The 27,710-nt window shown below is 40.0% G+C and overlaps 2 protein-coding genes across 7 annotated transcripts in view; one reads left to right on the top strand and one right to left on the bottom strand.

Moving 5' to 3' along the window:
- NCKAP1L (NCK associated protein 1 like) overlaps window positions 1-10,152 on the bottom strand; it is a 96,341-nt gene extending 86,189 nt beyond the window's left edge. The window contains exon 1 of one of the 2 annotated variants that reach the window (XM_072654924.1): window positions 10,071-10,152. The gene's annotated coding sequence lies outside the window, so the exon portion shown is untranslated. Of the gene's footprint in view, window positions 1-5,031; window positions 5,367-10,070 lie in introns of those variants that run through there. The other variant, XM_072654923.1, reaches the window with a different exon arrangement.
- GTSF1 (gametocyte specific factor 1) lies at window positions 8,544-23,482 on the top strand. 5 transcript variants are annotated; one of them, XM_072654927.1, is made up of 9 exons: window positions 8,544-8,624; window positions 12,021-12,143; window positions 15,899-15,999; window positions 17,874-18,000; window positions 18,476-18,559; window positions 19,031-19,094; window positions 20,131-20,225; window positions 21,796-21,832; window positions 23,376-23,482. In XM_072654927.1, the coding sequence occupies exons 2-8, from the start codon at window positions 12,128-12,130 to the stop codon at window positions 21,810-21,812; spliced, it is 504 nt and encodes a 167-aa protein (XP_072511028.1). In that variant the 5' UTR covers window positions 8,544-8,624; window positions 12,021-12,127; the 3' UTR covers window positions 21,813-21,832; window positions 23,376-23,482. The 5 variants fall into 5 exon arrangements, with proteins under 5 accessions (XP_072511028.1, XP_072511027.1, XP_072511029.1 ...); XM_072654926.1 differs by lacking the exon at window positions 8,544-8,624 and adding an exon at window positions 9,733-9,928; XM_072654928.1 differs by lacking the exon at window positions 8,544-8,624 and adding an exon at window positions 10,111-10,400.
- The last annotated feature ends 4,228 nt before the right edge of the window (window positions 23,483-27,710 follow it).

The raw sequence follows: 27,710 nt of genomic DNA, 5'->3' as shown, positions 1-27,710 counted from the left end.
AAATTTTAGAATATTTTAGAATAATAAGACAGATAAAGGCTGATGTAGCCCCTAATTTTTTTTTCCTTGTCCCTAATGGAAACTTCAAGGATGTTGCTTAACTCCTGGTATATTGAATGGCATCCTAAGGATTCTAAAAGGAAGGCAATTCAAGAGGAATGATGGAAATATATCAAGAACAAGATTCTGATGATGCAAACATAAATTGTTTCAATGATGAAGAAATGTGGGAGATTGCATAGGGAGAATATCAACCAATTCAGATTTTGAAGGAAAATGAAGATTTTAAAATATGGAAGTTGAAATGGGTAACTGAGAACAATTGAAAAGAGTGGCATGAGCCAATGAACAGGGTCAGGAAAGCTAAAGATTTAAAATAAGGCAAAGATTCCCCCCCAAAAATGCCAAGGTAAGCAAAGATTTTATTGTTGCTGCTGATGCGGTAGTGGTTGCGTTATGTTAGAAACAAGACAAGAAGCATATTATGCCATGTTATAAGGCAATATGGAAATAAGTTTTGCATGGCTTCACATTACTGATATGTTGCTTGCCTTCTCAATGGGGTGGAGAAGGGGTTGAAGGTAGGAAGATGAATGTTAAAATAAAGTATACCAAATTGTAAATTTTTTTAAATGACAAGAAGGAAAGTATAAGAACGCTATTAAGAGAGGGTAGGAAGACAACAGAAGGTAGAGGGAATATAGAACTACTCAACTATTTTATTTCTGTTTTTTCTGCCAAGGAAAATTAAGTTCTGAAGGAGAAGGATAGGGGGAAAAGTCATTAACAAGGTACAACAGGAACGGCACTAGTAATTCACTAGCAATTGGGATTTTGTAGTTCAAAGGGATAAGAATTTCCTGCCAGCCCTGAATGAGATTTAGACCAACACAATCTTTGAGCCTGGGACTCATGTTTGAGTCATGCCTGGGTATTGCGTGAACTGAGCACAGCACCAAATGGAAAGGAGGTGTCCCTATTTTCCCCCAACCACCAGGAAATTAATGAGCCTAGCTGGAGAGAAATAGTGATGAAGGGTCATGAGTGATCTCAGAGGAAGAGATTGAGAGAAGATCTAAACTGCAACTAAGAGGGGACAAAGAACAGTGAGACATCAGAACCTCACAAGCATCCTGAAGCAATGAAATAAGACTGACCACTGCCAGTTGTAATCACTTGTCTTAAAGACTGAAGTTCCAAAGTGTCTATTCTTTCCTAAATTTTCCTTCTCTGGACTTGTCTGATAATAGGTACTGTCATGTACTCCCTTCGCGTTTCTTTTCAAGCTGTTCCTTTTATACTGATTTTTGCCTCATATTTAAATAAACAACAAAAACCATGGTTGCTCACAAAGGCTTTTACTGAATGTCTATATACAAACTTAATCTGTACCCTCCCAAAAATAGAGAAAGTCATCAGCTAGATAGAAATATACAAAATTTAAATGAGGATAATGAAATAAATCTGGCCCAGTGTTAGGAATTCTCTTAATGTTGGGCTCTGAGAATTATAATTTTATTAATCACTTTTCAACTAATATGTAAACTCCATAAAATGGCAAAGAAAGGGGCCACACAGACCTGATGACTGTTATGTTGCTGAAAGTGAACTATTATAAGCTGAAAGTGAACATAGGATGTTTGATTAAACCTCCAGTGAGGTGAGGGAATAGAGAGGCAAGTAGGAGAGCAAAGTAGTGAGCAAAGGGAAGGCCCTACCTTGAACCTGCCCCATGGGAGGAGGTAGGCAAGGCCTGAGAGATTTCAGCTCCATTCCTTTCCAGAATGGAGAAGGAAGAAGCAAGTACTTTTTGGCCGGCCCAGTCTTCTTGGCACTCCTGCAGTTCACAAGGGAACTGAAACTCATGCTACATAAAAATATGATGAGAGGTCTAGCTGTCCTCAATGAGTTCAGCCCAGAGGGACACAATCTCAAGATACTGAAATTAATTCATAGTATGATTAATGAACCACTGTCATCACTCATTAAGGAACCATGGAAAATAGCAGCAAAGGACTAGAAACAGAGAGATGTCCCTATTTTTAAAAAGGAAGTGAATTCTTTTTTAAAATTTAATTAATTTATTTGTTTTCAGTTTTCAACAATCACTTTCATAAGACTTAGATTTTCTCTCCCTCCCTCTCCCCTCCTTCCCCAAGATGGCATGCAATCTTATAAGGATTCTACACATACATTCTTATTAAACACATTTTCACATTAGTCATGTTGCAAAGAAGAATTAAAACAAGTGGGAGAAATCATGAGAAAAGGCAAAACATAACACAAGAGAAAAGAGTCTGCCTCATTCTACATTCTGAATGCATAGTTCTTTCTCTGGATGTGGATGGCATTTTGCCTCAAGAGTCTTTTGGGGATGTTTTAGGTCCTTGCATTGCTGTGAAGGGCTTAGTCTATCAGAAACAGTCCTAGCACACTGTGACTTCCACTGTGTATAATGTTCCCCTGGTTCTGTTCATTTCACTCAGCATCAGTTCATATAAGTCTTTACAGGTTTTTCTGAAGTCCAACTGTTCATCATTTCGTAAAGTATAATAGTATTCCATTACATTCATATACCACAACTTGTTCAGCCATTGCCCAATTGATGGGCAGTCCTTTGATTTCCAGTTCTTGGCCACCACAAAAAGAGTTGCTATAAATAATTTTGTACATGTGGGACCTTTTCCCATTTTTAGGATCTCTTTGGGATACAGCCCTAGAAGTGATATTGGTGGGTCAATTTTTTTGGTAGCCCTTTGGGCACAGTTCCAATTGCTCTCTAGAATGGTTAGATCAGCTCACAGCTCCACCAACAATGAATTAGTGTTCCAACTCTCCCACACCTTCTTCAACATTTATCATCAGGAAGTAAATTCTTTAAATTATAAGCAAGTAACTCTGACATCCATTTCTCAAAAAAATACTAGAAAATTATTGAAGAGTGATTGCAAAAAAGAGAGGATATTAACTATGAACCAATACAAGTTCATTGAGAATGTCTGGCCAGGCTAATCTCATTTCCCCACCAGTTACTAAATTAAGACTACTATTGGAATGAGGGCTCTTTGTGTTAGTTTGAACAGTGTTAAGCTGAGGAGATGATCAGTTTCTCACTCACTAAAATTCCTACATTTGGTGACAAATGCCTCCCCAAATGTGGTCTACAAATGTCTACCCTTGAGAAGGGAAAAAAAGAAAACCCCCCACCTGGGACATGTCCAAGAGATTAAAAGATATTCTTTATAAAAAACTGGAAATTCAAGGAGGTTACTGCAGTCCTCCAAACCTGTGTCCAGATTGGGATGGTGGTGTGGGAGGTCCTCCAAATAGCTTCTCATGAGGATGAGAAGATGCCATTTTTGACACGTTAGAAACATAGGGGAGGATTCTAGGATGGCAATTTGTAGGGATGAAGGTGTATTATGTTTTACCTGTGCTTTTAGATCTTTGAGATCTCCAAGAGCAGTAAGTGGTTGGGTGAGAGGAGATAATTAGGGAAACCTCTTCAGCTGGTTTCAAAGGTGAAAGCTATAAGCAATTTAAGATAAAGAGGTGTATAGGATGATTGCCAACTGATGTGAACATAGATTTTTTTCTAGTCAATTATGCCTCAAATTGTATTGCTCTTTCAAAAGGGGATCAAAAGTGCTCATAACTCCTCCCCCCCCCCCCACATTCTTCATACGAACGTTAACTCAAATACTGTGGCACTGTGGAAGGAAATAAAATACACACATACATATATATATATATATATATATATATATATATATATATACACACACATATGTACATATTTTTTTCCACACATAAAAAGAATGTGATGGTATCACCAGTTGCCAGGGTTCCCCCTGTGCTATATAAATACTTGTCCACTTTCTACCCTCACCAAAAAGGAAAAAAGCTTTCTCCAAAACTTGATTGGTCCAGGGGGCTAAGGCTCAAGCCTGTTTTTTGTTGAAGTAGCTCCCTGGTATCCTAAGGCCCTAGTAACACAGCTTCCTAATACAGTATCTAAAGGCAAAAAAAAGCTTGCCCATATGGAGTCAGGACCTTTAGGATGATATCCCAACATATTCTGAGTCACCCTACCGTATTCTGTTGTGTTCTGGAAGAGGTTACATGCCCACTATTCAACCACATTGATAACACTCTTAATCTCTAATTATCAATATCAAATGGGATCTTGGAGGGTGCTCACCGCAGTCCTTGTAAGTTTCCCATATGGAGCCTACATGGAAGAAACATTCCTTACAGTTGGTGAGCTTCTCCAGATGTTCCTACTTTTGATGACTGCACAGATTTCACTAAACCTCAAAATACTACAAGGCCTAGTCAGAGAGGTCTATAGCTACTCAAAAGAAACTATCCTAACAGTCTACATGTGAAGATTCAATTGCATCAATAAATCAGTCAATATGCATTTATAAAGTGCTATGTGCTAAGCACAGAAATTTAAAAAAAAAAAAAAAGGAACAATCCCTGCTGTTGAGAAGCTACATTCTATTGTGGGAGACAACATGCACATATATAACTGCATAATGAATAAATATATGTAGAATATAGTTAGAAATAAAGAATATCTGTCCCTAAGGCTATAACATGCAGAAGGATAGGCAATCCATTAATCAGTTCATTACCATCAAACACATCATGAACAGATAGTACAAATGGCCAGTGAGCTTAGCGAAGAATGAAACAGAAGATTGGGCTGTGCAGCTCCCTGACACAAATTTCAATCTTTTCAACTCTAATATTCTCCCATGAATGCTATATGGCTATGAATCACAAAATAATAGTCACAGGAGACTTAAAATTGCAAGTGACCCAAGGATAATAGAAAAAGATGCACAGAAGGCATAAATAAGCTCTGTAAGAGCCTGCAACAAATGCACAGTGCTGTCAAATGTTTACACTTTAAATTACCAATTAAGATGTAATTAGGAATTATTTAACAGAAGAAATAAAAATACAAAATAGATCATATTATATTCTTAAACTAAGTCAATAGGCATCTGTAGAAGTCCTTACCTGTAGGTTAGTAGTCCCCTCCCCACCTTTTTATCTGAGCTATTTGCCACTGAGCTATAGCATATGTAACTCAGATAAAAGAGCTCAGTTGAGGGCTGCTAGCACAGGTTCACTCTTGATTTGGTCAGACAGGAAAGACACTAAGAAGGGGTTAATAACCTTACTTTATCCTAGTGTAGTTTTCTCAAAAGAGGATTACTGATAATGGGAGCACAAACTTCCACAGCATTCCCTAATCACCCTTCTCACAGGGGCAGGTGAAAAGGGAGGACAACTACCCCTAAATCTCGATGGGATCAATCGAGACAGACTTCACTTGTGCTTCCCCTAAATCCCCTCAAGCCTCAATGAGGGCCAGTTGAGGCAAACACAGATTCCCAGCTTTGATGAGGGCCAATCAAGGCACACACAGCATTCCAGCTTGTGCATTCAACCTTAAGGTTCCTCCCTAGCCTCAATGGGGGCCAGTTGAGGCACACACAGCATTTGCGCATTCAACCCTAAGGGTTTCCCCTTCACTAACTAGTGACCACCTGCTTTATAGACTAACAGACAAAGAAGGCATTTTGCCAGCAACAGCCTCACAAGTTTACATCACCTCCTACCTGTATCTCACTGCGCAGAAACAGTGGATATTGATATTATTTACCATTATATAACTTTGTGCAAGCATGGTATGTGTGTGTTCATCCTTCATTGCTGAAGAAGATCATGGCATCAGAGAAATGATGACATAACTTGCACTTGACTTTGTTTTGAGTGAGGGAAGGCTGTGGGTCGCCAGCCTCACTTCTCCTCCAGAGCCACCTGAATCCAGAGATCTGATATTCATCAGGATGACTGGAGATGACCCAGGATGAGGCCACTGGGGTTAAATGACTTGCCCAAGGTCACACAGCTAGTGAGTGTCAGGTGTCTGAGAAGTGAGATTTGAACTCAGGTCCTCCTGACTCCTGCACTGGTGCTCTATCCACTGCACCACCTAGCTGCCTCTAGCCTAGCTCTTTTAAAGATAAATTCAATAACCCTTTTACTATATTACAATACCTCTTTTATGATTCAGCTCACAAGCATCTATTAAATGCTATTGTACAAGGCATTGTGCTAGGTACTGGTAATATAAAGTGAGAAAATGACAGAACCCTGATCCTGAAGTAATACACTCAAGAAGTATACACATAATGTTTTGCTTCTTCTTTCTCGTGGTCCATTGGTTCTCTAATTCTTCTTTACATCATGACTAATGTGAAAATGTTTACTATGAATATATACGTAGAGCCTATATCAATTGTAGAGCCTATATATTGATATGGTAAGATCAAGTAAAAGAGGAAAAAAGCATTTCTTTGTAGCTTAGGAGATGGGTGGGGTTTTTTTTTTATTTTAATGGTCATCCACTTCTGAATTTCCCAATTCTGTTGCAATGACGGACCATGAAACAATTATTTTCCAAGATGCAATGAGAGCTAAGTAACAACTCGTTACAATAGAGGTGTTTCTTAACCACATTTTTCAGAAAAAACAACATGTGATTGACTTCTCAGATTTGTCATTTTAAACTGACTTATCTTAACAGAAATAAATCTCACATATCTGCACTAAATAGTTCTGTTTCTCAAGGACTTTTTCCAACTTTTTTACAGGTTCACTTCTTTGGAATTAAATATATTCTACAGTTACATCATTGAAACACTTCACTACCTACATTCTCAGGTACTCAAGAAACTTCCAGACCTGGAAAGAGGGCTTCCCACTTTAGCAACTGTTCTTAAGCGAAAAAACAATAACAAACGTATTAGAGTTGTATGGGAGACAACATGCATATTCAATTTAGTATGAAAACCTATCTTACACTATAGGAAAGTAGGGGAGAAGGGGATAAGTGGGGTGTGGGGGGATGATAGAAGGGAGGGCAAATGGGAGGAGGGGGTAATTAGAAAACACTTTTGAGGAGGACAAGGTCAAAAGAGAGAATAGAAGAAATGGGGGGCAGGATAGGATGGAGGGAAATATAGTTAGTCTTTCACAACATTACTTTTGTGCAAGTCTTTTGCATAACTACACATGTATAACATATATCAAATTACTTGCCTTATCAGTGGGGATGGGTGGGAAGGGAGGAAGGGAGAGTAGCTGAAACTCGAAGTTTTAAAAATGAATGTTAAAAATTGTTTTTATATGCAACTGGGAAATAAGATATACAGATAATGGGGTACAGAAATCTATCCTGCCGTACAAGAAAATAGAGGGGATGGGGACAAGGGAAGGGAGAGGTATCACAGAAGGGAGGGCAGATTGGGGGAAGGGGTAATTGCAATGCACACTGTCTTGGGGTGGGTGGAGGGGAGACATGGGGAGAAAATCTGGAACTCAAAATCTTGTGGAAATGAATGTTGAAAACTAAAAATAAATTTTTAAAAATGTTAGAAACATGCTTGACACTAATAAGGTATCAAGGAAAATTTATTGCAGTAGAGTTCTGAGGAATTGAACACTTTGGTCAAAGTGGGCCCCCATCCTCTTTTCAGGAGGAGGGAGCACTGAATACAGAAGCAAGATGAGCTATAAACCGTTAGTTCAAGACAGATCGTCCCACCAGGAGATGGATTGGTTCATTCTCCATTAGATCATCATCTTCTCTACAGGCCCATTACGTAACCCTGCTTAGTGTGATTTCTGCCTCCCAAACATGCTTTTAACAGTAGACCCATGATCAAAAAATGGAGGGATAATTTTATGCAGGGTGTGTCTGCTTATATGCATGAAGTTCATTAAGCAAGTGCAGTGAAGAAAAGCCTTCTCCCAAGTAACTCTAGGTCATTTTTCTTGGCTAGTTCCAGCTAGCTGTAGATTTGGTTCCTTTATCAAAAACTTTGTAATTTTCTGAAAGCCATTGTCTGTCTTTTGATTGATTGAGTCCACCTGCAGTCTGCTGGCCATCTTATTATCTCACTTATTCTCAATGACTTCATCAATTCACAATAACTTACTATAGAAACTTAACCTTGACTGTCTCTCATAAAAAATAAAATAAAAATTTGATTTGACAGAAAAAAAGAAAAAGTTAATAAGATTAAATAACAAAATATGGATTCAAAAAGTGTCTTGAGGCACTGGGCGAAGTGGGTGAAACTAATAAGATGAAAATGAAAAGGACAAGTCTGGCCAACAAGTTGAAAAAATCAGCTGCACAGGACAAAGGAACTGAGATGGCTAGACAAAGGTTCATATTTTTAAAAAGACCTGGGGAATTTTAGATGATGACACCAAAGACAGAAAAACCCTTATCTTCCTTCAAGAACCAGCTCAAACTCCAGCTCTAAGAAAACTTCTTAATTCCCCCAAGTATTAGTGCTCCCCCACCCCACCCCATCTTTTTCAATGTTGTTTGTTTCCTGGCCTGTACTCATTTATCTATGAGCACATTGAAAACCCCCCATCACATTAAGGGTGGAAACTTTAGTCTCTTCTCTTTGTGTGGTAATGCCTAGCACATAATTGGCCCTTCATGTTTACTGATTGACACAGGATCCAGGGCACAACATCAGATCCAAGAGAACAAGAGACAAGTCAGTAAGAAGAGGCTGAAATGTGTAAGTGTCTGGAGTTTTTTTGGAAGTCTATCTAAAAAGACTTTTCTACAGAATGTAATTTACAGCTATATTTGTATATAACTCTCCTACCAGGCTATAAAATTTATGAAGGGACTATGTCTTCTCTAAACTTTGTTAGGTCCTCCTAATATAGGGCTCTAAACAATACATAGCCAGCCACTTAATGAAGGCTTGTTCAGCTGAAATAAATTGAAACTCCTTATTCCAAAACAACAGCAGAGACTTCTCTAATCATGGACAACAGTTTTATACCTGTGCAAATAAGCCCAGAAGGAATAAGCAATGAAGCCAAAGAGTAAAACTTTCCTAAAAATCAGAATAATCCAGAAACTGAAGTAATACATTCATTTGGAGGCTGCTCTTTAGGTAAATGCTGGGGATACCTTTAAAAAGAAAATCAGTGAATGTCCTTTGGATTAAATTAGATGACCTCTGGGGACTTTGCCGATTTTAGGATTCTGAGATGCTATAGTCAAAACAAAAACAAAAACCACCACCCAACGTGGCAATTGTAGGTTTTATTAACACGAAAGGTAATAACCCCACTTAACTCCTGTTCTCAAAGCAGCATCTAAGGTCCCTTCTCACTCTTAGGGCTCCAGAGTAACAAGTCTGATCACCACATTGGAGCTCTCTGGAGTCCCCTGCATCTCCCTCTGCACCATCACATTGCTCCTAAGCCCCCAAAGACCCCACAAATGGTGTGAAGCCCCTGGAAACTGCTCTTCCTTTCTTCTATTATATGCTTCCCCCTTCTCCCCTTTCCATTCCTTCTTTCCTCTTTTCTTTCTTCCATCTTCCTCTTTTTTCCTCCTTTCATTTTCTTCTCTTCCCCTTTCTCTCCCTTCCATCTGTTTCCTCTCCTCTTTTTTCTTTGCTCTCTTTCTTTGCCCCTTTCTCTCCTCTTTCCCTTCCTTTTTCTTTCCCCTTCCACTCCTCTCCTTTCCCCTTTTTTTATCCCTTCCTTTCTCTCCTCTCCTCTTTTTTCTCCTTTCCTTGCCCCTTTCTTCACATCTCTTAGAAACGGCCCCTCCCCCACCTCACTAAAGCATTCCAGCACAAAAGAGAACGCAAACAATGGGGTCTCGTTCTGGGTTCTCGGGAAGGGAGTGGGGGAAGGGGGGCAAGAGCAGCAGGGAAGGGGAGGGGGGCGGGGAGAGAGAAACCCAGCTCGCCACCGGAAGTGGGCTCCGCCCTAACGCCAAGGGCCGGAAGTGGGCGTTGCCTGGGAGCTGAGGTGCGGCTACCACAACTAGGAGCTGCCAGTGCGGCTGGGCTCTGAGGTAGGGTCCGGTCATGCGCCGGGAGCGGGCTGCCGTTCGGCCCTCTTTCCCTTGACAGTAACTCCCCTTTTCGGCTCACGGGGGCGCTCCTCTCGAGTGGCGCAGGCCCTGCCCGGCCCGGGTTTCCTTTTCCAAAGCCTACCTCATGTGGCTCGTTCTGGCGCGCCTCTCTCCTCTCTCCCGCCCTTTTCTCGACGCCGACGCCGCCGCCACAGGAGGCAACAGCGGCTGCGCGTTCAGCCCTCGCCCCTGGCGTCCTCCCGCCTCCCCCCTGACCCCGCCCAGCCCGCCGGGCTGACCCCGCGGTCCGTCGGGTCTCGAGGGTCTCTGCTCTTCCTTCCTGCTCCTTTTTTTTTTTTTTAAAGGGAAGCCACCCTAGAGGGGCCGCGGCGGAGACCCCCGGACTTGGCCGCTGCCTCCTGCCCTAGACAGCCCTCGGCCTTTCTCCCGCTCCCTCTTTTAATTTTATACGGTACTACACCAACCCCATAAAACTCCTGCGGGAGAGGATAGCTGAAGGACGAAGATGGAGCGGGGAGGACTCGGGCTTCAGAAGTGGGGGGAGAGGGGTCGCAGGTGAAGGTTTGGGATAGGAGGCATTTTTTTTAACCCTTATGACGTTCACTCCTTTAAATCTATCTTTAAAGTCAGGTTGGCCGTGGGCGACCCCGGCCTGGGGTTTTGGGGGGTGGGGAGGGCGATATTTATTAAGCGTTGGGGTTTATTTCTCCTCCTATCCTTCAGTTTTTTCTCAAATTACGGGGTTACCCTAAGGGGTCCTCAAAGCTCGGCTTTTTCTGTTTATTCTGTGCTTTCCCCCAAAAAATAAAACCCCGCCAACTTCGAGGAGCCCACAAGCCATCCTTTTAATTTAGGTTTAACAGTTTAGGATGGTATAAAAGTAGCCCCCCAGCGAAGGAAAGGGCAGAATTTCCTAGCCGGAGGGGGGCCCCCACTTTAGTTAGTGTAATTAATTAACCAATCAGCTCTAGAACGGTTGGGGCCCTAGCGTTCCAGCGGCTCATTGGTGTTCGCCCACGTGGCGTTCCAAGACTGTTATGTCATAGAACGGGGGGAGGGTAACCCAGGGGAGACAGTAGGTACCCTAGAGAGCAGGAGCTGTAATCGAAGCTAGCCCTTGGGCAGGAGTGCTGCTTTAAGGCCCAGAAGTGGTCCTCTTCCCCTCCCCCCAACAATAAGTGTAGTTCATCTCAGTACCCGCCAATAGGACATCTCTTCAGATGGAAGAGGACTCAGGCACCAGGCAGGCTTCTCTTTCTGCCCCTCTGAGGTGTCTGTTACAACCCCTCTCACATCTGGTGATAGCATCGAGGAAATGGACAGCCCTCTCAAGTCGTCTTCCCCAGAAGTAGTGCTGCTGAACGAAAGGAGAATGGTTGACACTTGGAGGATCTTAAATCTCACCATTTTTAGCTCTGCATGAGGGGTGGGGGGTGTGAAGGGTGGCGGGCGGCTCTTTTGCAGGGTGGGGGAAAGGGCAGTTCGCTGAAAGTATTCACAACCCGTGATGCATACTGCCCCAACGTTGTTTAAGGAAGACATTCTCCCTCAGATGAAGTTGGGGGCCTGACTGGGAATCTGCTGCCTGGCACTGGTGTCTTTAGTTTCAGCTGCTAGAAAGGAGTCCTTTCCTTCCTTTTCCCCACTCTCTCCACCACCCCACCCTTTAAGAAGTTGAGCAGGGAGTTTTAAAATGTTTCTCTATTCCTATATTTTATAATCAGGTGCTTAAATAACATGGTATTCTTCTGGGTTGGGTTTTTTTTTTTTTATTACTTTTGTAACATTTAACAGCATTTCAAAACTGAAGAGATACTAAAGAGTGACAGGTAGTTGTAATAAGAGTTAAAATAAGCCTGCCAGTTTATCACCTGAATACAATTTGAATTGGTTGTCATCATCCATTTTCTTTAAGTGTTGGAAGGCCTGAGAATCTGCTTATTGTGGTGAATGTGAATCAGGCAGGGTTATATAAGTTCTTTGTTTAAAAAAGTATACAAATTCAAGGGATTTGATTGAGGGGGTTTTGTTCCTTTGCTTATGCCCAAATTAAATCTAATTTTAATTCCAGTTTGACTCCGTTTCTTTGAGTTCAAGCCTTTTGGTGGATGCCATTTCCGGTTTCCTGAATCACAGCTTTCAGAGAGCACTTGGGTCTGCCTCCTTTTCACTGCAGACATGGAAGACAATTATGGTATGTTCTTACTGATTAATAGATCTCTTCTTGCTCATAAAAAGCAAAAACCTAATAATTTATTCTCTCTGACTGACCAAGACTTCTAGCTTACTACAGGTGCTAGAAAAGATAGCACAGAAATTGTTCCTAGGTGCTTGGCATTGCACAGGATGGGGAGGGTGGGTAAAATTTCTACCATGATGGTGATCTTTAGAAGTACACACATTTGAAAGAAAGCATTTTGGCTTTGATCCACAAGGGATATTTGAAGTCAAAAAGAATTTCCAAGAGACAGAAGACATGGTTTAGTTCTGCACTAATTCAGTGTTCCAAGTTATTTAACCTTCATAGAATTCAGTTTTCCCAACTAGGACATGGGTAAAATAACTTCTGGCCCCTTCTGTTTACAGGGATGATAAAAGAGCATATATAAGATAACTGAAACTGAAGTACAATTAGCCCCTGAGGTTATAGAATTCCTGGATAGAATTCTTATAATTCAGCGGTCCTGGGGCCTTCAGGAAACCAAAGGGAATCTGGTATCTAGAATGAAAGCATTTTAGAACTTGCAAGAACTGTAGGGATTGGCTAGTTCTGGAAGTGTCAAACACACATTAAATTGTAATTGGGAAATTTTTAGCAAAATAAAAATACGTTACAGCATAAATAATGTTAATTTGTGGATTTTTAAGTCCACCTGCAGTCGGCAGGTATCCATTTCTGTTTGACATCACTGACCTCACTGAGGTTACATAGGCAAAGTTAGCACAGCTAATTAACAGGAATCTTCTTTCATTGTTTAAACATAATACCTTATTTTAATGTCATCCAAGTTAAAGAAAGGCATTGTGCATACTTAGAATCCCCATCTAATTGATGAATTGTTCTTAATGAAGGCAATTTTGGCCCTTTTCTACCTTCTGGTAGAACAGCAGTGAAAGTTGCATCACTAGAATAAGAAACAGAGAAGTTAAGTTAATTAGATAAAAAGTTTAAAATTAAACAAATTACTCCTAATGTCTATTTAGAATAGTTGCTCTTGTGTCCACAGTAAATCCATAAACACCTTTAAAAAATTTATTTGCATTTCAAAAAGGGAGGTTTCTGTTTATTCTTACAGACCCCAGGGCCACCTATTTTGTTTTGTTTTTTAAGCAGCCTTTCCTTGTAACTCTTCTAGACATTGCTTTCATCATTTTATCTGAGCAGCCAACTACTGGTGTAGTGTAATGATGCTTCACAGAATGTGTGTTTTTCAGTCTGTAAGCATTTATTCAATATCTGCTAAGTGATGGGCATTGTCCTAGGTTTTGGAATACAAAGACAAAAAAGAAAGTCTTTGCCTTTGAGGAGTTTTTAGTCCTTTGGAGGAGACAACATGTACGTACATGAATATGTACAAAATAAATATATAAAGATGAGATAATGGGTAGGAGGCACTAGCAGAGGGACAGATCAGGAAAGGCTTCTTGTAGAAGGTGATGTTTTAGCTAAGCTTTGAAAGAAATGGGGGATCTTTCTAATAGACACATAAGTGAGAAAAGGACTGCATTGTTGCAGGCATAGGGGACATAGTCTATACAAAGGCCCAGAAATTGGAGTTAGACTGTTATGAGTGATAGACATTTTACCAAAGTGACAAAAAATTAAATCCCTTAATCTCGTATAGGGGTATATTTGGGGTTACATGGCTAATAATGAATTTGACTTTTAAGTATCCTTCATGGTCCATTTCTTCACCATTCCATTTGGCACATTGCCCAAGTCTGAGAAACATCAAAGTGAGTGTCTCTGAGCAAAGTTTTACAACAGGTTATTCTGCTAGGATGTCCAAATTTAATCTTTTGCCCAAAAGGCCAAACAGCAAATTGGAGATCACCTAAGTTATGAGAAGCGAAACACAGTAGTGGAAAACTGTGATTCTGTCAGTTCTGACGTATGCATCTATATGAGCATGAATCATAAAGTGACATCCATTCTGTCGGCTAGTGACATGGTCTAACATTTGCTAGTTATGGAACAAAGCAAATGAAGGGAAACTAATCAGAATTTACATCAGTAAACTGTCCCTTGATGTCCTGGAACATTAGACTATAAGGAGACTGCTGATGAAAAAAAGGTTGGTAGGCATAACAAACCCGTCCTCTAAGACTTTTATTTCTTTCTGCTCTCTCTGTCCTTCAAGTCTCCTCTCTGGCTCATTTGCATCATGATCATGGTTAGCAATTTATTCCATGTTTACTGCTCTTCCAGTGAAACTGTCGGCTTCAATTCTCTACTGACTCTTGATTTCCATAGCTGTCCTCTGGCTTATAAACTTCTTTTCATTGTGTATGGTTTATCTTACTTCACTGTTATCAAACCTTCAGTAGTGGTAAGGGCAAGTTGTTAGGTTATTATAATCCACTAAAAATAAATTTAACCTTTTAACTGCTTTCCAAATTTAGGACACAATCTGGATGTCTTCCACAGCATCAGAATTTGAGGGCTGGTAGGGAACTCAGTGTCCATCAAATCCTGAACTCTTAACACACCAGTTAATTGGTCCAACCTCTTCTTAAAGACCCTCCAAGGTGGGAAGGGGGACTCCACTAGCCCTTGAGGCAGCCCTTTCTACTCTAGAATTATTAGGAAGTTTCTTCTGACAGCAGTCCTAACTTTGTCTCTTGGCAATTTCTACTGATTGCTCCTGGTTCAGTCTTCTGGGAATCAAATAGAACAGGTGTGACCCCTCCCTCATCTGATGTTGCTTTAAGGTGCTTGAAAACCACTATCAAGTATCTCTACCTGAGACTTCTCTCCTTCAGGTTAAGAATCTCCTTTGTGTTCACTTCTGGTCATCTTGTAAACCTTGTGAGCCAGAAATCAAGGTCTCTGAATACATATATTCATACATTTGTTGTAATGGGCAACATCACTTACAACTTGAGAAAGAAGTCGATTTTGTACCTCTGTCACTGGTCTTTTATAAAGCTAATTTCAGTTTAATTCTTTGGATCCAGAAAAACTAATGCAGTCCCTCTGTGTTAGGGCAGATTAAGTCATTCCCATCTTAGGTATATTCTAAAATATGAAAAAATGAAAATGCCTTTCTGATTTGAGTTCTGTTTTCTTTTAAGTAATGACCAGATTATAATTTACTAAGTTCTTCTGAATGCCTTGAGAGCAGGAAATAAGTTGCATTCATCTCTTTGTACAATGCCTTCCACATAATAAATTATGCACTTAATAAATTTTTTTGAAAGAACAGACAAATTTAAGTGCCTTAGATTAAGAACTCTTCATGAGAATAACCTGTGGAAAAAGCAGAACCAAAGGAATATCCTCATACTAATTTTTATTGAGCACACATAAGGTATGTGGCTAGGCTAGGTGTTATGGGAATGCCCTGCATTCCTATTTCTCAAAGAAAAGGAAATTTCATTTAACTTTGCTTTTACAGCCTACAAATAAACTAATAGCATCTGCAGTTATGCATAAAATCAAAAAGGAATTAACAATCCAGAGTGAATGTGGTTCTGCCAGGCTCATTAAGATTCTGTGACAGCTCCTTTTTGTCTCCTTGGAGCTGTGATTCCATTTTAAAATAGAGTCACTTTTTAGATACCTTAGTTGTCTTTTAGATTGTCTCATATCATGAACTATGAAAAACAGACATTTTTTGCAATTATTAAACCTTGCTGATTCCTTGAAAACTCAACATACTTCATGGGCTACAGTTTTACATATGGTGTTTTGCTTTACATTCATTATGTTTCTCTCTTCTCTTATAGTTGATTCTTTGGATCCAGAGAAGCTGATACAATGTCCATATGATAAAAACCATCAGATCAGGGCCTGTAGGTTCCCTTATCATCTGATCAAATGCAGAAAGGTAGGGGATTGTTTTTCTCATTTGCTTTTTAATGTCCTCATAACCTACCCCATTTTAATAAGTAAAAATCAAGTCATCTTGGTGCATAATTTTTAATGGACTACCTGAATTGTTTGATGAATCTTCCTCTATCTTATGTCAGTGTTTATAAGAGGGACTTTTCCTATGGGTATACTAGATTGGTTTTGTTTATTTGTTTGGAGATGTCAGGAGCAACTCTAGAGAAGCAGTGCTTCTTGCCCTTTGTAGACAGAAGACAGAAAACACCAGTCTTTGCAAGTAATAGAAAAAAAACCTCTCCTACCTTAATGAATTTGATTTATTCATGGTTTTGGAATATAAGGGTCAAATGGTATTAGATGTTTTTCAGATTGTTTTTTTCACTTGAAGATTTACAACTTTATTTCAGCTTGGATATCTGACTGAAATTTAACTTACTTAGGGGCCAGACTCAGGAAAATATTATTCTCCTAAAAATAACTTTCACTAAACTTGAGCAGTAAGCATCTTCGGAACACTTACCATGCATTCTTTCGTGTATAAACAAGGCTAGGATTAACCTCACTGTTGGTAAATTGCTGAAGATATTCAGTCATTGTTGCTGAAATGCACGCACCTGAGACGAGGTATAAGCTTCTAACCAGATTTATGCTATGGAAATAATGTTCGTATTAATTCAGGTAACTGACCAGTAAGTTTAATAATAATAACAACCTGACTGAAAAGCAAGAGCCCAGTTTCACAAGTTCATAATAGATAATTAATAAACATGGGATTGATTAATGCAGGGTTCCTAGCCTATTCCATCAACTGTCTAAGGTGCTTTGGTGTCCAGGTGACAGCTGTCCTGACTCTTCTCCTTCCCTTGGCCCTCAGACACTTTTGATGATGAGAAAGTAACAGATGGTACCTGGAAGCCACAGCAGTGCCTTCCTCTCCAGCTGAAGTCTTGACCCACTAGAAGAAGCTCTCACTCTCCCCACACAGATTGGAATCCCCATGTCTATGATTTCTTCCTGTGCCTTTGTTCCCCTTGCCTTCTCTCCACAACTCCTTCTTTATGCTTTTCCCTTCCCATTTCTTGCCCTCTCAAGTCTGTGTTGTCAGTCAAACTGAATTTCTTTGCTCCCCAGTTGTCTTTGTTTTGATGATAGGATTTAGGTAGAATGACCCCATCTGTATACTTTTATTTCAAGAACAGATCACCAGTTATCTTTTGATAACTCTTCCTAAGGGAAATGGCTGCCAGAACTCATGACTTTAAATGGGTTTTATTGTGTTAAACTTGAACAATCCTTTGCTGCAGCTACAGGAGCTCCTTCCCAGCTGCTTGTCTAACCTTACTTATCTGCCTTATCTAACCTTATCTGCCTCTACTGTAGCCTAGGTTGTGGGTGTTTTATTGTTTTACTGTTGCTGTTGATCTTAAAGATCAGGAATCAAATACTCAGAGATTTGGACTCAATTTCAAATTAAATTTCTCTCCCCTGGAAAATACATATATTTTCCTTGAAAACCTTGAAAAGTTTAACCTTGAAAGTTAAACATAGGGATTGGGAATTCTGTTCAGATACTCAGTTCTGTTGACTTGTCTTTCTGTTGGTAAGCCATTTTACCCTTCCTCTTCTGAGAGACCTATAGCTCTGTCTACAGTGAGTATAATTAAACTTAAATTATGGGTGGATTAATTAGGTAAAACTCATAATGTCTATGAGTAGCAAGTAATCACTGTTTTGATTTTCTACTAAGGATTTTTGCCCTATTTAAGCCACTGACTAAGAAAAATTTTTATAAAGCATTTATAGAGCAAAGCTAAGTCAAACCCTCGTTGGAGAGCTAAGGAACTGATGGGTTCCTTGGCTTTGCTTTGGTAGAACCACCCTGATGTTGCAAACAAATTGGCTACGTGTCCTTTCAACGCTCGCCACCAAGTTCCCCGGGCTGAAATCAGTCACCACATCTCAAGCTGTGATGACAAAAGCTGCATTGAACAGGATGTTGGTAAGGCTCAGCAGCTAAGGTGCTTTGATATTGGCACCTAGAAAACAGATATATACCGCATGATTAGTTTGATTTTTTTTTTGTCCCACTCCATTGTAAAACGTCATTACTTTTTTCTTTATAAGATTTTATCTCCTAACAGGAATACTCTGTCATGCTGTATTTGTCGGGCTCCTTTCTCTTGTGAACAACCTATCTTTATTAACAATTTATCTTAAAAATAAAAATCTCATTTTATTGGCATAAATATCATGCTTAGACGTCTTCGTTTTCACTCCCTTCTTGGCCACCCCCTACCTCCACCCCAGCCCCTTTGTGTACCCTCAGGGGAAAGATAAGGTCCCTTTGTTTAGATTTTAGACTTGTCCTTCTTTCAAAAACAAAGAAGCATTTGGCTGCCCTGCCCGCTAACCCCTTGAAGCAATATAACTTGACAGTGCCCCATGCTCATGTGGGAATCTGTATTGTTTCACAGTCAGCCAGTCCAGGAACTACAGATGCGAGGCTCTGACTGTGAATACATGGCAGTGCCCTCCTTGTGATGAAGACTGGGATAAAGGTGAGGCACCCTCCGCTCTTTTGTCTGTTCATAGCCTCTCACTCCATAGTCAGGCTGCTAAACACAGAATGAAGATTTTCCTCCTTTAAGAACATGCCATATTGTTTAAGACGCCTGATAATTTTTATTGGGCCCCAGAATGAGTGCTGTTTGTATTACGTGCTAGACACGTGGAGCAGCCTATCTCTGAGTGGAAAAAACACTTCCTCACATCTGTTTTTTCCATAAATCGTGTTGTGCCATCTGTGTTTAGTTGTTAATAGGCACATTTATTATTATTTATGCTGTGTGTGTTTATATCTTTCAATTAAATTCCTGCTACACTGTCACTTAGTCAGGATACTTGATCAATTTTTACTCCCTTCTTTAAACTCAGATGCTTGATTCCCCATTTCACAGCTTCTGCATGCTGGCTCACACTGGTGCCTTCCTAAATAAGTGTCACAAGCTGTGTTTTGCTTCCTTTGGCAGATTTGTGGGAGCAGTCCAGCACTACCTTCGTGTGGGGCACTGCTAACTGCGGTGGCAATAACAGGTAATGAGAACAGTGTGACTCTCAATGGTGCTCCTTCATACTGAATATTCTGTTGTTTAGAAGTGATCTCTCCAGTGTGAAGCTGTTTCTGGAATGTGCCTTGGTGGCTCCATACTTTAAACTGCAGTCTGATATCTGTGCTGTTATGTAACACTGGCATTCCACATAGTCCTACTGCATACATTTTTTGCATATGTGTTATAAATGGTGTTTTTAAAATCTCTACTTTTCCAATTTGATAGTTTTTTCCTGTAGTGACAAGCAAAGATTAAGTTTTTAAAAGTAGTAGGCTTTCAAGGTAGGGAGATTTAAAAATTCCTAAAGGGAAGAGAAGAAAATCCATCTCTTGTTTTATTTCTGACTTAAAAGCAGTAAGATGCATTTTAACATGTCATAGCTGGAAACTCAAGCCACAAACCCAAGGGAGAATCTGGGGTTGGAAAAGTTGTGGATAGTGTCCCCTGGATACTAAATTTCCTATTTATGCTTTTCTCTCCTTCCAAATGACCTATCTTGGGACTTCTGATTCTTGGCCTCCAAAGTCAATAGTAACTGTCTTCTGTACACTGTTTTGTAAATTCATGGAGGTAAAATCATATAGACTTAAGTAATAAATTCCATTAGGACAGCTTTTTATCCTGTTTTAGTTTTATAAGCCTCGGTGTCTTGGACTTAGTCATCTTGGCCCTTTCCTTTGTCTTTTCTGGTTAATGAGTGATTTGACAGGCTTGTCATGAAGTTGAACAATAGATGGCATCCCTGTTTATCTCAACTGGACAGTGAAAATGGCTAGACCTTCCTGAATGTTGGTACAGAACACTGAGCCATTCAGAGGAGTAGTAATCATTCTAATTGCAAGAAGGCCTATTTTGATGGAAATACTTTTATTTCAGATCTGTGTGGGTTGTTGTTTTCCCCTTAGGTTATAGAGACACATCCTGATTGGCTAGTATTTTCTCATGTCTGTGAAACTGAAAATTAGTTCTCATGTGACCTCAGTGTACCAAGACAGTCAAGGTCCTCTTTCTTTTTGCAGCCCTGCAAATAATGTAGTTGTGGAACATAAGAGTAACCTGGCTTCAGGCATGCGGGTTCCCAAGTCTCTGCCATATGTTCTACCATGGAAAAGCAGTAAGTGGGATGGAGCTGAACAAGAAGTATAACTCTCTTCATGGTATGGGTAGAGTCAGCCTTGAATATTCAGGGATTGCTTCTGCTGTTTGTTACCCAGACCCTTCTTCTGTGAACTCTGTGCCTTTGGAACAAATCCTTAGATGACCTTTTCGTTATGTCTATTTCTAACCAGACACATTTTGAAGTAAAGAACCCAGTTCTGGGAACTACAACCAAAGACGGTGGAGAATCTCCCAGAGGGAGAGCACAGTAGAGACAGAGATGATCAAAGGATTAGAGGGAAACTATGGTTAAAATTTACACTATAATTAGAATCATTAAATACTAATGTAATAAAATTCTTCATTTGGAGAACACTGATGACTAGCTAGTCTGTCTCTTGAATGAGAATAAAACACAGGGAAATAGGCTTAAGAGCTACATCATGAGGAATATAGTCCAGATGTAATAAAAAAAAAAAAACGGTTCCCAATACTTAAGGGGCCAGATGAGGCAATTTTGAAAATTAAGGTATCACACAAAAATAACTGATACTAGATAGAGTGTGGTAAGTGATAGTGTCAGAGATATAGTGCAAGAGTTCAGAGGAGGGAGAAATCATTTCTTTGCTGAGGGAAATCAGAGGTTTCATAGAAAGAGCTGAGTCTTGAAGAATAGAGGTAGGATTTCAACTGATTAAGATTGGCAGTAGACTGTATGGGGAAAGTCCAAGCATAGGAAATGATTTGTGCAAAGGCTAGAAAAAGATGGTGCTTTTTAAGAGAACAGAAGTGTCTCAAAGTCACCTTGGTTAGAATGTCAAGAAGTATAGTGGAGAATAGGACTAGGACTAGAAAGATAGGTTGGGATCAGTGTCTATGAAAAAGTCTTGAATTTTAGACTGAGGAATTTAGACTCGATTTGTCATAAACAGGGAATCGCTGAAATGTTGATCAGGGAAGTGACATGACCAACTGTCCAGTACATACATTTTACAGATAAAAAACTGAGAGGCAGAGAAATTAAATGATTTGACCAAAGCCTTAAAAAAAGGTTGTAAATAATAGATTTAGGATTCAAAACTAGATCTTCCGATTCTTAAACCCTTTGGCTTTTTTGCCCTGGCTTGCCCTGTCAATTCATGTTAAAAAAAAAAAAAATCTGTCTCCAGCCCTTTTACTTCTTAATCCCAGAGCTATGGCTAATATAGCAAATACCCAGGATACTACAAACCTCTGATTTCTAATTTAATGCCCACACTTGAACCTAGTATAACTTCTAAATCCAAGTGCCCTTGGTATCAGTTATTATCTTTGCTAGTATCTGAACTAATTTTAGAGTATTCAGCTGTCTCTTAAATTTTCTTTTGGTGGGAGGCCTATGGTCATTGAACATGAGATTACCAGATTAATTGCCTAGAGATTTGAATTGAGGATCTTTTTTTGGTCTTTGTGTCACTGACTTTTAAAGTCTTTTAATGTAGTTAGAATTCATACATCACAGTAGCATTTCATGTTTAGTTGGGGATAGAGGATAGATTGTTTCCATTGACTTAATGTATTTATTTTGAAATATTTCTACTCCATAGATGGAAATTCACAGTAACTGAAAATCTATCTCATCAAGTAAGTGTTTCAGTTTTATTTCACTATCTCATCAGATGGTAGCAGGATTTAACTGGACATAAAGCAATTTAGGTCCAATTTTCCCTCAGATGATAGTGCCAAATTAAAGCTTTGTGTGTGCGTGTGTTTCTAAGTATATAGCTTCAGTTATGGCTTTACACACTAATGAATAGGCATTTGCTGCTTAAATTGGAATTCTGTTAACATGCCAAGTTGTTTTCCTTAACGTCAATACACATTGCCTGTTTTTTCATTTTTATCAAAGTTGCATTTTAGACATATCACGCCTCTCTAATGGACTGAGATTAATCAGACAGCTGTGCTTCATGACCCTACAGTTCTTTACCAGTGCAGTATAGTTTAACTCATCAAAAAAAAAAAATACCTTTTTTTTTTTTTAACAAACACTTTGATGTTACTGGTTTCCTGGGACCTCATGTTATTACTGTTGTCTGAGCATTTGATATGACAACTCTTAGGAGGAATTCAAAATATTGGCCGGTTTATAAATGAAGACCTTTATCGAGGTCACCCCACAGCAGAACCAATTTGAATGCTTCAGACTTTACCTATATACTACCAGCTATATACTATTCCAGGGACATGAAGGATTGGTCTAAATCAAGACTTCTAACCTAACCTCTCTCTGAATAATGATGGATACAGCAAGGTCATTAGCTCCAGAAAATATATATTTAAAGCTGAAACCCCTTAACTTTGAGAACTAATGCTTTTCAGTTTGTTACTGTCGTGTGTTTGATTTCTTGATGGATTCTGATGCCACATTATCCAGTATGTCTGGAACAGAGAAAATGAAATTCTTGAAATGCTCTTGGCTCCAAAAAGAGGGTATACAATAGCCTGGGGAGTGTCAGGAAAGCACAAATTGAGGAGGCCGGATGAATTGCCGACCTTGAGCACCACACTGACGAATTCCACAGGATGTGTGGTGGCCATGCACGTGGTAACTTGCTGGTCAAGGTGGCTCTTCTAAGGAGAGATGAAGGAAAGCTGCCTCTATCAGTACTTAGGGACTTTTGTTTCTCTCCTTTGGAAATTCACTCTTCTGCATTTATCTCCAACTGAAAAGTCATTGTTCCATATTACTCTTAAGATAGAAAAAGGAAAGAAGTATTTATCTAGAGAAAGAGTCCTTATCAGAAGCAGCCACAAATCCCCTTCATCTAACAGGATGAAAGGTCCTAATAGTAAGAGTGGGTTGCAGTTAATCAGAGGGAAAAAAAACAATTTGCCTCAAAGAATTTCAGAGTGGTTTCCTTTCTCCTAGCACATCTGGGAGATGAGGCAGAGTGAATACTGATGTTTTCAGAGGATGTTCTTGTGTACCTGGCACTGTGCTGGAGTACCCCTGACCCTGAAGGGCTGAGGATCAAAGTTGACAGGAAGCAGGAGGCAACCACCTTTGCAGGCTGACAGGAGGAAGTCTTAATTTTACTGTGGCTTCATGGACCTTTCTCAGATAATACTGGTAGTGATAGCATTGATAAGTACTGAGAACTTTTCTTTTTCTGTTTAATTGCAGATGACAGACCCAAGAAGACACTTTTGCCTCCTGCTACTTACTACCAGTGGGTTCTTCATTTCTCTTCCTAATCTTATTTTGGAAAGATAAACTGTCTGTGGCTCTGATTGTCCAGTTCCCTTTTTTTCTCCTCCCCTCCCCTTCCCCCACTTGAGCCCTTTCTGCAGTGCCTCCTCAGAAAGCTTTTCCAAATAAACCACAGATGTACTTACTAAGGGTGGACCCAATAGCTGCCCTGAAAACACAGTCAGCAGCCAGAAAAGCAAAACCCCTCTCTTCTACCAGTGTAGGACACACAGTGATTTGAAGCTATTTACCTAATCTAGTTCAGTAGGCAGAAAATTTGGGCTAGAAACAATAGTTTCTACTGTTTCTTAAAAGTTTAATCCAGGTGCATCTCTGTAAAGTAGCAAGAGGCCAGGTGTGTTTCAGCATTCATGTAATTGACCAGTTATGGTCCACCAGTCTGTGTAAGATCCTTGAAGTACACATAAGGCTCATATAGAAAAACTCTTTTCTTTTGGTAGATTTCCTTTAGGAGGGTATCTTACTGTTCCCAAAGCACATGGGTTTTTCTGCTTCTACTTCTTCCCAGTTGCTAAAGAAAATTGTACTAGCTATCAGGCAAGGTACATATTAGGAAATGAGTATTGATGTGGGGTGGAGGGGGGAGGTATCCATTTTATATGTAATGAGGAGATAGACTTACCACCTCTATGTGAAATTTAGTTAATTGCAAAAAACCTCCAAAGTTTAAATGTATGAAAACCTTGCTAACTTCCCTAGGGTGTGAGTATCACAATATTTAGTCCCAGGGTGAGACTAAGGGAACAAACCCAGTACTTTGTTGGTAAATCACTTATGTGGAGACTTCCTAATCTCTAAGGCCTAGTTTTTTGTTTCTGTTTTTTTTGATAACCGTATTGAGGCATTGTCTAACAGAGACTTTGGGGACCTGGTGTCGATAGGAGCCCTGAGCACTCTGTAACAAATAAGTCTAAAAATTATCTGCTCTAACCATCTTTGTCAATAACAGATAAGAGGTTGGGCTAGTGGGAGGGCAGGTTTTGTAGAACCTAGCTACAACGAGGCAGGGCTATCGGTCTGGGAACAAACTCCAGAATCAGGCTTGAAGATAGAACATTTCCATTTTCATCTTGGGGAAATATAGGTATTTCTGGAGAGGACAGCATTTCATTGGAAAGGAATTAACACCCCCATTATCACCCCTCCCCTTTTCCTATCTTCTCATATTTAAGGGTCAATCAGCACTACATAACAGCTTAACTTGGACCTGGTGGGGTGGGAGTGAGAGAGGGTCTGAACAGGAACTTTATTGCTATATAGTAGAGTGGGGGGAAACCTTCTGACTTTTGTTGGTGCTCACAGTATACTGTTATATACCCATAACTGCTACCCAAGTTGGGGAAAGCAAGTGGTAGAGTTTCACAGCAGGTAACTCCGGTTCCTTTTCCTAGTATATATGTCATACTGGGGGATTGGATGGGAAACAACTACTTTGGATTTTCAGGCATCCCCAGGGCAAATCATTCTACTATTATTTAAAAAGGACAAATGAAAACCCTTTCTGTTTTTGAGAGGATGTGTCTGCCCACCCCACTCCCAGAATGCCTTTTGTTTTGCACTTCCCCTCTTGAGACTAATTACCAGTAGCCTGACCCTTAGGAGTGTGAATAGCTCTCACCACAGATTACCTGCCGGTGTTAATTGTTAGTACTCAGGAGTGGGTTGTCTAAAGCCTGGTTTCTTCAATAAACTAATGATTAAATTAGCCTGTTTGGCTGGTTCACGACCTAAAATTGTAGGTGTTTCAGAGATTTAGTGACCAATAGGAGATTCTCAAAAAAGGATTTAAAAAAAAGTTGCTTTACTTCATCAATCGAAAAGTCACTGTCAACACAGCTTTTGGAGTTCATTTATTGAGAGCATTGTTCTTAGAATATGAATGAAAGATAAATACTTGTGTTTCTTATCTAGTTCGTGCTGCTAGTTAAGGGCTCCATTTGACTTTGGGCTATAAATATGGTTCAAATGTTCATGGCCCAGAGAAGACTGAGCCCTCCTGTATTCTGACTTTATTTTGGGCTTAGGCTCTGAGGAGAATTTGCTTTTTGGTGAGATTGCCTCTCCCTGCAGGGATGCTGGAAGTACCATGGTGATTTGCAAATGTTCTCACTAGGAATAAACAAATGTAGGTGATAAGTGCTGCTTAGTTCTCTTGGTAGCTCTGCTTGAGCAAAACAAGGAGAGCATTTGTTTGGATTTAATTTAAAATAATGTACTGCAGCACCATTTCAGGGATGCAGGAGTACAGTAGCTGCTTGTGTTAATTAGTCTGTGTTTAAAAAAAAAAGCATATATGTATGTATGTACGTATGTGTCTGTTGGCATTGAAATGCTTCAGTTGCACTTTTCAAAATTCAGTTTACGTTTGAAGTTGAGCAAAAGAACAATTTGATAAAATTGTGCTGGTGACAGCTATCTGTAAAGGGGGCAGCTTGCAAAATTCAAGGCATTTTGTATGACATTTTAAAATGTCTTCACTATTGGCAAATTTGGGGAAAGGAAATTTATTGTGTGCTTGTATTGTTCAGAGAGTAGAGAAAGATAAAAACAGGCTTTAAACACTGTGAGAGAAAGATATACTGGGTTTTTTTTTTTCATTCTTTGAGCCCTGTCTTTGTGGTGCTTCAGTGTTTCAGAACACATCCATAGTCTTTGTCCATCTTGAGCTCTTCAGAAGCAATCTGGATAGTTCAAGGGACTTTAATCATCAGCTTCATCCTAACAAACAGACAGCTGGCTTGTCCTTCTAGACCAGGTGAATGAAGAGACTTCATAATGAAGAATTGTCCCCTCAGTCCAGGCCTACAGCCTGGTCCAGCTTACTGACTCTCACAATTTCATATCCTGTGAGACTCAACGGTGAAATCTGAGACTTGTTTGCATCTAGGAAGAAGCACCTTAAGCCAGACTGTAACCCAGGAGAGCAGCCATATGGTCAGCACATCTGCATTTGTGTTTACCTTGTTGGAGGACTGCTTTATATGAAACTAAAACAATGTGAAGGGTTTGGGGGAGACCTGGTAGGAAAGACTTCAGTTGCTGAGTTCCCACATTTTACATGAAGGAATGAAAGCCCAATCTTTCATGAAAAAGACTTATTTGAACTTGGACCATGAATCTTAATTTTTAATCTGTGTGCTTGCATTGAAATAAAGTGCCTTTCAATCAAGTTAATCTGTTTTCAGTTGTTTGCTTACACTTGGATTTGAAGTTTACCTTTTGGAGAAGGGGGCAAGGAGAAAGGAGGAAGGAAGAAGCAGCCAGTGGTTCAGTGGATAGAGCTCTGGGTCTGGAGTCAGGAAGACCTGAGTTCAAATGCAGCCTTAGACTAGCCTACCTGTGTGTCCCTAGGCAAGTCCCTTAACCTCTGATTGCCTGACAAAATGGATCTACTGGAGAAGGAAATGGCAAACCATTCTGGTGTCTTTGCCAAGAAAACCCCAAATGGGGTCATGAATTATTGGACACGACTGAATAACAGCAAGGAGAAAGGGGATCTAGGATCTGTTAGCTTCTTTATATCATTTTCTCACTACAATAGAACTTTAGAGGAAAAGTACAAATTGGAAATTGGGGAAGCCACATTCTGGAGTTCCTGTTGAAGACACCATGGAGAAATCTTTTGTTGCGTAGTAAGCACCGAGGGAATTTGTCTTCAGAGAAAAGGCAGCTCCTGTATTCGGCGTATTTATTCTAAGGGGGGAAATAATCTTTACTAAGAACTTAAAAAAGTAACAGGAGGGAATGTCAGCAACAGTAAGGTCAGGTAGACTTCCTATAGGAAGTGACACTGGAGCAGAGCTTCCAGCACACACGAAGACTTGTGTGATGTACAAATGTGGAGGCATTCTAGGCAAGGGGGTGCTTTGTGCAAAGGCATAGCAAGAGATGGAGTTGTGTCCTAGGATCAGCAAATAGGCCACTGTGGCCAGAATAGCAAGTAAATGAGGGGGAGAAGAGTTGCAACAAACCTGGAAAAGGTGAGCTGGAGCCAGATGATGGGCATTAAATATCAAAGGAATCTTTATTTTTTTCCAGATTCAGGTCAAGGAAGTAACATGGACAGACTACAGCAATGTCAGTTTAACAGCTCCAGAGGATGGGTTGTGGGGGGTTAAAAATGGAGGCCAGGAAGCCAATTTGTCATTGTGTTCGTCTTTCATTGCCGAAGAAGACCGTGCCATCAGAGAAATGATGACATGACTTGCATTTGACTTTGTTTTGAGTGAGGGAGGGCTGTGCAGGTCA

This window comes from Notamacropus eugenii, chromosome 3 (assembly GCF_028372415.1).
Source record: "Notamacropus eugenii isolate mMacEug1 chromosome 3, mMacEug1.pri_v2, whole genome shotgun sequence".
Taxonomy (NCBI): Eukaryota; Metazoa; Chordata; class Mammalia; order Diprotodontia; family Macropodidae; genus Notamacropus; species Notamacropus eugenii.
The sequence above is the reverse complement of the archived record's forward strand: the minus strand, read 5'-3'. Positions and strand labels throughout refer to the sequence as shown.